The sequence below is a fragment of the Chiloscyllium plagiosum genome, chromosome 28, assembly GCF_004010195.1.
Source record: "Chiloscyllium plagiosum isolate BGI_BamShark_2017 chromosome 28, ASM401019v2, whole genome shotgun sequence".
Lineage (NCBI taxonomy): Eukaryota > Metazoa > Chordata > Chondrichthyes > Orectolobiformes > Hemiscylliidae > Chiloscyllium > Chiloscyllium plagiosum.
Genome location: NC_057737.1, coordinates 21,772,385 through 21,784,158, shown reverse-complemented (window position 1 = coordinate 21,784,158; position 11,774 = coordinate 21,772,385). Strand labels below are relative to the sequence as shown.

The window sequence follows — 11,774 nt, the reverse complement described above, 5'->3', positions numbered from 1 at the left end:
TATTAACCTATTGTTCGTGAATAAGATGAGGACAGTTATGGACCACTGCCGGAACCCCATTGTCATTAGTACAGTCAAGGCATGGAGGGTGATGCGTCAGAGTGAGGATTGTTTATCCAAGACTTTGCCACTTACACCTTTAGTTGGCATGCTAGGGTTCTGACCAGGGATGACGGACTCAGGGTTCAAACTAGGGGCAGCAAGAGAAGTTTCTAGTTTGGGAGACTGGTTTGAGAGGGATGTTATGATGTCTTTTGAGCAACTGAGCTGCAAATACGGGTTGTCCAGCAGAGACCTTTTCCGTTTTTTTCAGGTTAGGGATTTCATCCAGAAGAAGACTACGCTTCTCACTAAGCCCTGTAAACCCCATAGAGAGGTTGTTACTACGCTCCACAAGCACCCTTTCGGTTAGTGCCCTCTATCGCTTGCTGGGTGGCAGGGCCTGGCAAGATATTAACCGATTATGTGAGGCCTGGGAGCAAGTGCTGGAATTGGTGATCTCTTCAGAAACATGGGAGAATGCTCGAAAGATCTCAATCTGTAAAAGGACATGCGCTACACAGTTAAAAGTTCTGCACAGGGCTCATCTGGCACCAGACGGTCTGGCGAAGTTTAAAAGGGGCATCTTCAGTGTGCCCCAAATGTAAAATAAGTGTAGGTACTCTTACCCATTGCTTCTGGACATGCCACAGACTCCATATTTATTGGAGCGCTAGGGCGGAGAGATAGGGAGGGTATTGAGGGCTGAAGTCAAAGTAGACCTGATATCTCTCCTCTTAGGTCTACCGAATTTACCATCTTTAGACGGGCATGGGAAGAACCTATTTAATATTCTTGCATACTGTGCACGGAAGAATATTCTGATGAATTGGGTGTCTGAGAACCCGCCAGGCCTGCTAGGATGGCAGAAATTAATTATGGAGCACATACCCTTGGACTTTTTCACAAACATAGTGCACCACACAACAGACAATTTTTATAAGACATGGCAGCCCTACTTGAGTTATTTGGATATAGATTTATCAGTAATCTTAACCAGGGCGTTTGTTTAACCAGGATGATTAGATTTGTCAAGCTTTGGGCCCTGGAGGGGGTCTCCCGAGTTAATACGGGTATGTATACAATTCTCCCGTTCCTTTGTTTGGGAGCCTTGCGCCGAGCATAGCTGTTCTGTATTTTGTGTTTTTTTCTGTTTTGTTTGCTTTTCTTTTTTTTTGGTGTTGCGTTGCACAGTGTTAGGGTTTGCTTTGTATTATAGAGTAGGTTAATAATTAGTAGATAGCAGTTGTATTGTAATTTGTGTTTTTTTATTATACTGATATTTGTGATTTTGTTCTGGCTGCTGGAGAATGCCAAAGAAAGGAGGAAGTTTGCCTGGACTTGGGGCCGAGGCTCAATCCACCGAGGCGGCGGGCTTGCTTCGTCACCATGTCTTGATTGAGGAGTTCGCCAAATCTCGCGAGGTTCTAGGGAAGATGACTTAAAAAAAAAAAGAGGAAAAGCTGGCTGCGGTCTCTGCTATGCTGCAAAAGCACATGCAACAGCCAGAAGACTTGGGGAAAAGGACTGATGATCTCAAACGCCAGGTCACAGGGTGGAAGCAGAGGCTGATTCATCAAGAGTCGGATTGAAGCCCTGGAAACACAGTTCCATGGTTTGCTAGATCTGGTAGATCACCTTGAGAAAAGGGGCAGAAGAAAGAATGTTGTTGGCATGCCAGAGGGGATAGAAAGTGAGCAGCCAGTGGAATTCTTTGAGAAGTGGTTCCCAGAATTCCTTAGTTTGGAGGGCTGAAAAGGGAAGGAAAAAAATCGAGAGTGCCCACCGGGTCGTGGCACAGAGGCCAAGAACAGACCAGCACCCTCGCCCTGTCGTGGTACAGTTCCATTATTATAAAGACAAGCAGAGTCATGGAAGCTCCCAGAACACAAGGGAAGGATCCAAGACCATTTGTGTGTGATGGCTCCAGGGCCACGTTTTGCCAAGATTTTTCAGCAGTGGTGATTTGGAAGAAGTAGTCCTAAGACGGCATCAAGAGATTGAGCGTGCTTCGGATCCATTACTCTTTAAGATATCCAGTGGTGCTTCAGTTTAATCATAATGGATCTATACATGTATTTGACTTGCCAGAGAAAGCAAGAAACTTTGTGGACATATGGACTTAAGCTGGACGATTGAACAGGCACAGATAACAGTTGTTTGGGTTTATCAGTCTTCAGAGAGGACTTGGTGCAGTCTCCTTTTGTTGGTAATAAGTTGCATTAAATTATTCTCTGGATGGATAAACTATTTATCTTTAATGTCTAAGCAAAGTTACTTATGTATATTACTAATCTTGTTTTTCTTTTTTTTACTACTTTATCCTGGGTTGCCTGTGCTTGTGGCGCGACCCTAACTAGTAGGAGTTAAGAGGATGGTTGGGAAGATTAGTAGGGTTTTGGGATATGTAGGTATCCCCCCTTTGAAGGGGGGATAAATTCTTCTAATCAGCGCCTTAGGTCTTTTTTGCTTTTCTGTTTTTGGTGTAGGTAGTTTTTATAAGTTTTGTAAGTTCGTTGACTGTAGCTGTTTTAGTTTATGCAGTTTTTTTGTGTTTTGTGGACTTTGTATTGAAGCTCGTCGATTTGCAGTTCGTGTTCTTTCTCTCTGGAGTCTAAATGGTGCTAAAGAGGGTTATGGCTAAGGATGTGTTCAAGTAGTTGTACCTAGAACATTAAGGGGAGTCATTTGCTGGTTAAGAGGAAGAAGGTACTCTCCAGTCTTAAAAGAGAGAGGGTCGATGTTGCCTTATTGCAAGGAACATAGTTAAATGATGCAGAACATTTGAAAATGCAACACAGTGGGTATGACCGGGTTTATTTCTCATCATTCAATACTAGGAGTAGGGGAAGTCACCATACTTGTTAGGAAGAATCTCCCATTGAAGTTGTTAATGTGTGTATTAAAGACACACACAGGAGATTTGAAATCCTTAAAGCTTTGATAAATGGGATCTTAAACGCTTATTGTCCTCCAGCCCACCCCCTCAAGTGCTTGATAGATGCACTTCCTAAACTGGTTAGCCTTCCATCTCAGCATATTTGTGTATGTAGGGGGGGGGGGGATTTTTTTTAATGTCTAATAGCCCCTATGGTGGACAGATTGTCCAAAGGTCTCCTGATATCTTTTTCACGACCTAAACAATTAAGGGATTTGTGGGACTGGTAGATGTTTGGAGGTGCCTTTAACCCACTGGCAGGGATTTTACATTTTGCTCAAATCCATACAAACGCCATACCAGGCTTAATCTCTCATTGACACCCACCACGCATTTGGGTTCGGTGGAGTCATGTACAATTGGCAATATCGCTATTTCTGATCACACTCCAGTGAGTCTAATGGTCAAGAGTAAGGATACTATGGTAGGTTCAAGGCACTGGCGACTGGATCCTTTCATCCTTAAGGATAGCAAGCTTACCGAATTTGTTTCTACTGAATGCTGAGCTTTTTAAGACATTAATCCAGGCTCGGCCAGTAATCCATCCATTCCTTAAGAAACTGCTAAAGCCTATGCTAGGGAGTTAATTATTCCCTATTCTGCCAGTAAGAAACGGCAGAAGGGTGAGCAGCAACGCTTGCTCAAACATGTGTGAAGGCAGCTGAAAAGGCATACCTTGATAGGCTTTTGTTGGCTAAACTGCAGAGGATCACAGCACTTCAGTTCACACTGAACTCCATACTCACACAGACAACTAAGAGGGAGCCTACATTTGCAAAGCAAAGGTTGTTTGAGCATGGGGATAAGCTGGGCAAGTACTTAGCGCAGCTTGACAGGAAAAGGAGTGCTCCCCAAGCCATTACCTTGATCAGGGAATTTACTGGAAATTTAACGCATGATTATAAAAGGATTAATGCAGCATTTCAGAAATTTTACTCCAAACTATACCAGTCTGAAATGTGAGAGGATGGGCTGGCTAGGATGGAGTCTTTTTTTTTTAAGCATTTGGACCTCTGGGAGATGACCCCTGAACAACAGTCTCTCCTTAATGCCCCACTGTCAGTGCAAGAGGTGCAGGAGGCTGTGAGGCAGCTTGAGAATGGAAAGGCACCAGGTCCTGATGGACTTCCCAATGACCTTTATAAGGAATTTATAAATATATCGTCAGGACCAATACTTAGTATGTTGACTAATTCACATAGTCGTGGCCTCCTCCCACCATCTCTCTTATGCTTAAATAAGGGCAGACCCTGGAGGTCTGTACTTCCTATAGGCCCATCTCACTTCTGAAGGTTGATTTCAAAATCCCATCTAAGACTCTTGCACTAAGACAAGAAACTGTGCTGCCCTCCAACATTAAGGAGGATTAGACAGATTTTATAAAAGGTCACAGATCGTTGAATAATGACAGGAGGTTACTTAATATGATCCAAGTATGTCATCAACGGTCGGTACTGGCATTAGTGATCTCTCTAGACACAGAGATGATATTTGACCGGGTCGAGTCGCCATACCTTTATACTTTAAAGCGGTTTGGCCTGGGCGAAGTCTTCATCAGATGAGTAAAGGTTTAGTATAATGGCCCTTTTGTATAGTGGCCGTGGTTCTCATCAGTGGTGTGCGGTCAAACAATTTCAATATTCTTAGGGGCAGTCAATAGGGCTGTACCTTATCAGCATTGCTTTTCATATGATGATTGAACCACTGGCAGAGGCAATACGTAGGATCCTAATATATTTGCTCCAGAAGTGGGGACAAAGTTACATAAGATTACATTGTATGCAGATGGCGTTCTTGTCTTTTTATCAAACCCAACAGTTTCAGTGCCTTATCTGACACAATGCATTAATTCATTTGGCGGCTTTTCAGGTTACAAGATCAACTTTGTGAAATCAGAGGCCTTGCTCATGGGTCGTCTCCAGGAAATGCCTGGGCCTGAGGACAAATCTCGATTTCCCTTTAAATGGTCACAGGAGGGCTTTCTCTACTTAGGGTATACTCATTACTTCAGTCTTTGATCGGCTATTTAAAACCAATTTTGCTCATTTATTCGACAGAATCAAACAAGATCTTCAAAGATGGCAGGTGCTTCCAATCTCTTGGCTAGGTCGGATAGCCCTCATTAAAATGAACATTCACCCACGCTTGCTGTATCCTACGCAAATGCCTCCTTTGCTGTTTACTAAGCAAACACTGAAATGACTAAACAGCTGGTTCAGTCCCTTTATCTGGTATTGCAAGCGACCCCTTATTAAAATAACTGAACTGCAGCTACCCCACAGACTGGGAGGAGTGGACGTCCCAGATATCAAAAACTATCAATTAAGGTCGTTGCCAACTTATGTGAATAACTGGGTGGGGGGAACCCTCACTCATCATGGTTGGACGAGATTCCCCCTTTCTAGCTAGCTGTTCTTGGACAAAATAAGGACGGTTAAGGAATATTGCCCTTTCCAGATACAATAAATTTTAGACGGTTGGAAGCATTCAATGGTCTACTCATTATTCAAGATTAGCGGTTTAAAACTGAATCACATCAGATGCCATTTTGTCAGGACATTGTGATATTCTGAAATATTTCAGACAGATGAGTATGGACAATTATGGCTGGATAATAGAACATAAAAGATTTGTTTGTGTCTTAGGTATTTATTTCTGGCACAGTAACATTTGGTAGCAGGAATTAAATAAGGGCTGCGGTGAGCCAGGAAAGCTTGAGACAAATAAGACTGAGTCATGAATTATACTCACCCTCCTCAGCATATATATTAATCATGTCATATCTGACCTCAAGATATTCTACTAATAACCACAACATAACTAAACTTGTACGTTTCTAACATCTGTGTGATGTGGAACAAAATTAGATGAGATACAAGAATAGCATTAGGAACAAAAGGTACTCATTGTTTTCCAAGAGGTGGAATTCAAATGTACACAGAACCAAAATAAAATCAAATTCCTAAGAAATTCTTATATACTTCAAACAGTTCAGAGGGGGAGTCACTGATCAATGCATATGCTCTTAAACTAAGCTATTTTTATAACATTGAAAAGCAAATCTGTTATCTTTATCACAGGAGCATTTTTGCAAACATCAGAGTTAAGAGTGCCCTGGCCATATACTGCCTGCGATGTGAGTTGCAGCCTTGAACTTTCGTTAATCAAACGTCACAGTATTTTCAGCTGGCTTGAGTTTGACCACGTGTATTTAAATAACATTGAGACACTGTATTATGGCAGAAGCACAAAGACAAAAGTACACAAGTACGCAAGTTTCTAGACATGAGGAGGAGCAGCCCTTCAAGCCTTTTGTACTGATCATGGGCTGATCTCCAGCCCAACTCTATACATAGCTTTGCCCCATATCCCTTCATATTTTTGGTCAACAAAAATCCAGCAATCTCACATTTAAAACTAATGTTTAATTTAGAAATTGTTACTTGTGGTAGGGACATCCAAATTTCAATTACCATGCACATGCAAAAGTGCTTCTGAGTTTCTGCCCTGAAAACTCTGACTCTAGGTTTTAGATTATGCTCTTCGTCCTAGACTCCCCAACCAATTTCTTCTCTTGTTACCGTATTTATTTCCCTTGACGTCTTGAAAATTTTATCAAGTTACTCCTAAACCAGTTTTAAGCATTTTGTACGTTGGACATTAAATCGAACAATAGATCATAACTGCACCAAAATATACTGTCAACTTAAAACAAGAATCTGATCCCACAAACAGTACTTCTATCATCTGCAATTTATAAAGCTTTAAAATGTGCTTCATAAAATTAAAAACATTTTCATGACTCAATTTTGCCCTCTCTTGAAAGTTTAGTGTATATTCAGAGAACCAAGTTAAATTATTAAATCACAATTTATGTTGTTTACCAAAAGATTGCTAAAATCTAATGGCAGACAGCATGTCATTAATTCTGGAATTAAAATTAGTCCCACCTTTAACTAGAGAATTATCTTTTAAATAGGTATTGTGATGCATCAAAATTATTGAAATATATAGCTCTATTCCCCCATTCTATAATGATTGATACATCCAGCTCCAACTGATTGATACAAGACTACAATGCTGAGGAAATAAATTCCAACTTAAATACACATTCATTCTTTTACTATCATATTATGAAATGTTGCATCAATCCCAAAGGAAAGCACTGCAGACATATTTACCCAACACAAAAGCCGCCTGTAAAATCACACTGTGTGCAGTGTACTAATATGTTCTTTCCCAGCACATGGCCTGCAATGATTCAAGAAGGCACCTCTCCATCACCATCTGTGGGACAATTCGAGATGTGCAATAAATGCTGGTCCAGAAATAGTCTCTCACACCCTCAAATGAATTTAAAAAAAAAGTCACAATGGATTTCTTCCTGACTTACAGAAAAATATAACTATTTGACAGTGATGCCAGATGTGACAGTAAGGAAATGTGGCCTTTACCTCATCCCCTAGCCTGTAGTCCAAGAAAACCGGAAGAGAAGTCAATTTTAAGGACTTGTAACTGAACCAAGTAGCTTCAGTGTCAAAAGGTAGCAAATGAAACGGTATAGAATAAACTCTCCGATTCTGATACAATCCAATTTGCAATAACATTCATGTGACATACAAACATTAAACCACAGATACAGCTATATTCCCTCAACCTTAATAGCATCACTAAGTCTGCCCTTCAGCAACATGTTGAGACCATCATTAACCTCAAGATTAGTAGGCTCAATGTCAACATAACGATAATAGAAATGGGACATGGGAAAGATATGCATTAATGACTGGCTCACTAACTAATTTTGTTCTCCTCCTCTCACTGACCCACCCCCTCCTTTTTTTGGTTACCCAACTCTGCTGACCCTTGAGTTGGGACTTTACAAAGGCAGGAAATAAAAGGTTCCTGAGTGTAACCCAAGCACAAAAATATACAAAAAGTGCCACCAACCCAGGACACAGCAGTCTGCTTGTTTGCAGCCTTGGCAATAAGATTACTACTCCAGCGACGTTACACCTTACAACACTGTCTCCCTCACTAAGGCAAGGTCGCAGGAGACAACAACCTCTTCATGGGATAACAATTTGAAATTTATTGAGTGTGCAACTTCATTCAAGAAGAAATAATAATATCAGATCCTGGAACTTTGGAATGCTTCCCTAGGGAAGATAGACTGTGCAATTATGGAACAGCACTAGAAAATTTAGTGATAAGTTGCATCTTAAAGACCGAGTTGATAAAATAAAGTAAATGTAGTAAGCAATTTCTCTCTGTTCAAGGAAAGAAAATTGTAAAAGCGGGATGCACTTTGTCCGACTGGACAAGGCTATTGAGATGAGTATTCTTGGGGAGGGGGGGTTTTGGGAAGAATCTGTCACCCTTACCCAGCCTGGCCTATGTAGGACTCCAAACCATAGCAACATGACTGACTTTTCAGAGGACAGTTCAGAGTGTGATTACTTAGATTACTTACAGTGTGGAAACAGGCCCTTCGGCCCAACAAGTCCACACCGACCCGCCGAAGCACAACCCACCCATACCCCTACATTTACCCCTTACCTAACACTACGGACAATTTAGCATGGCCAATTCACCGGACCTGCACATCTTTGGACTGTGGGAGGAAACCGGAGCACCCGGAGGAAACCCACACAGACTCGGGGAGAATGTGCAAACTCCACACAGTCAGTTGCCTGAGTCGGGAATTGAACCCGGGTCTCTGGCGCTGTGAGGCAGCAGTGCTAACCACTGTGCCACCGTGCCACTCATGACGAAGCAGCTCCTTTAATGAGGTTACTAACTTTCTTACTGTCCTTGGCTTTTTTTCCCAAGAGAAGTTGTAAATGACACAGACTTTGAAAAATCTGAGATTGAAGGGTTTTAGGGCCGATTTGATAATAGCTAACAGAGATTGCCTCAGGCAGAAGGCTTTCAAGTTAAAAAAATACTTGTACAATGAAATGGGAGTGGCCAGTTCTCCCAGCTAGGCTTTTCTCTGGTTTGGTTTGATCTTTAGCAGTAGTGTGGAAAAAAACGTTACTGTACCCAAAAAGGCAGGTCCAGGCTCGTACTCTCTCTCTGACTCCTGTCCTGTTAGAACCTGTGTTTGATTTTACCTTTTGTGCCAAGGGGGTGTTTACGGGGATTGTTGCAAGTATTTGGAACAGCCTCATTCTAGGTGGGATGATCTGTTGGGTTTTCAGAGAGGTTAGGTTATTCGGTCTTCTGTTTTCTGTTGTTTGTGATTCATTCACTAATTTTGTAAATAAATTCTGTTTTGTTTGAAACTAAGCACTTTGACCAGCCGCATTTCTCCTGGAACATCCACTTTACACCTGCTTAAAACAACTAGCTAAGTTGGGGTCTGGGGTGTCTTCCTGAAATGTTTTGAGGGCTCTGGCCTGGTCCAAAACAAGAATCAGTTGTATAAAAATCAGTAAATAGCACTAAACACAATAAAATTGGTCAGACCAACCTGGCATCAACGTGATCATCAGAGATGCCAAAAGTGCACCCAACCTGGTCAACCCTACAGTTCTCCTCTCTAACATTTGGAGACCTGCTAAAATTGGGACAGCTGACCTACACAGTATTCAAGCAACAAGTTGCCATAGACATTCTCAGTTAAACACACTTTGTCACCCAATGTTCCAGACTTCTCAATCACTACCCATCCTCTCCCTCAGCTATGTCCTATGCCACTCACAGGACAAACCTATCAAATGCGGCATCACAGTAGTAAACATTTAGGGAGAAATAATCTGAGGAGTCCTGAACGTGGACTCTGGCAGCATGCCAAGTGGGCTAGAAAACCTCCCACTGCTTTCCATTAACTGAAGAATCAATGCATTGTCATGTTGAAAACCACCTGTAAGCAGTACCAATGGTGCCACATGCACCCGAAACTAAAAGGTTCATCATTCAGGATCATTTCAAAGAATGTAAATACCAGACTGGACTTGTAATGAGCACAAGACTACGACGACAGAAGGAAAAACCTCCTTGGACCAGCTGCAATTTATGCATCTAAGATACATAACCATATTGATAAGAGCAATGATCGGACATTTCTGACACGACAAGACCTCTCTTATACCACCCAGCATGGTATGTGGCACTAGCATCATACAAAATGGGATAAATTCAGAATAGTATTTGTATCGCATGGGTCTGGATTTTGGAAGCAACAACGTTGGAGATAAAAGGGATTTGAAGATGGGTTGGGTAATTTGCATGAGTAGTATTTTTTTTTCTTTTAAAAGAATTTTGCTGACAATGGACATAAAAGCACAGTGACAGCATCTGATGAGACGGAAAGTTTAACAATGTCATTTAGAATGAGGACCAGGAGGGCATGTCAATAGTTTAGTAGGAATAGGATAAAAGGAGGCAAAAGCTAATCTTATAGAAAATGTAAACTTAGTGAGACAATGAGGGAAGAAGTGAGAGACAGAGTTCAGAATTAGGTTTATGGGGAAGCCAAAAGAATTGTTAAGAGTAAAAATAGTGGTGGACTCAGCCAAATGGATTGTATCAACCTACACGTCAAAAGTTTATGCTGCTGAAAAATAACAACACTATAACTGGCAGCAAATTTAAATGCCATGTATTTTGCTTGCTATGAAGCTTTACAGTTCAACCTCTATCCAAACTGGTAAGGAACATGCACTTCCTAATTTTGAAAAACATTCCTGAGTCATTAAAGAATAGATGATTAGCTGTCTATGTAGCCAATGCAAGTAAAACCAATTATGGTTACAGAAACGTGAAAATATGCAGTTATTTTGAAACACTGCAAAAATAAATCCATAAAGTAATTTTAGATGGCTTTGGCAGGGCTGTTGTTGACGCTAATTGTGTTTCTGAATAAAAGTTTCAGCTACAGGTTCCTTAATTAGAAGCGTAGAAAGTACATTGTCAATTTAGGGGCTTTTAAAAGTTAAATACAGAAGGCATAGATAGGATTAAAAAAAATCACAGATTAAAAATTTGTTCAGCTCACCTGGTTTCCTGATAATGGAGATGTAAAGTAATGGCTGTGCAAATTACGGCCTGTGTTTATATGGGTCAAACGAATAGTTTCACCACATTTTATCGGATTTCCACGTTGGCACACAGTGTCACTTTTTCCACGTATCCTCCAATAACTATTACTGTCATCTGCTTCAGTCACTCCAGTCACAGACTGCTGACCACTTCCTGAAACAAAATACTTAATAGAAATTACTTTAATATTGGTTTCATAATTTCTTCAGGACACAAAATTAATATGGGGTTCGAAAACTGAAACAGCACTGGAAATCCAAAATCAAAAGTCGCAAAAGACTCTTGAACAAATAGCTGTGTCAGAGCACACAGGTACCTCTAGGTGGTGCAAGGAGCACACAAGCAACTTCACTGATAAGCAATGGATGAAGTTGCCTTCCAACTATAATGATAATCAATTTAAAACCTGAAGAACTACAAATCAGAAAGAAAAACAGAAGTTGCTGAAAAAGCTCAGCAGGTCTGGCAGCATCTGTGAAGAGAAATCAAAGTTAACATTTAGGGTCTGGTGACTGTTCCTCAGAACTGAGGGACTGAATGATAATCTATTCAGCCAACACTCAATGGGCTGAAGAACCCACCGTATCCTCTGAATGGAGATCTTTAAGAGATCCTAAAGGTAGATCAAATATACTTCCTCCAGGTCATGTTCCCACCCTCATCCCTTTCCACCCCCTCCCCCTTCACAGCCTTTTTCCAGCACCTTCCCCCTGTACCGCTGCGGACCCCTTCCCCCTTCTCCCTCCAGATCCCT

At 41.3% G+C, this 11,774-nt stretch overlaps 1 protein-coding gene across 1 annotated transcript in view; it reads right to left on the bottom strand.

Moving 5' to 3' along the window:
• Positions 1–11,774, bottom strand: part of LOC122564033 (stromal cell-derived factor 2-like) — a 28,581-nt gene that overhangs the window by 16,217 nt on the left and 590 nt on the right. Inside the window, exon 2 of the mRNA XM_043718488.1 lies at positions 10,977–11,173. Coding sequence (XP_043574423.1) covers positions 10,977–11,173 — 197 coding nt within the window. The remainder of the gene's footprint in view (positions 1–10,976; positions 11,174–11,774) is intronic.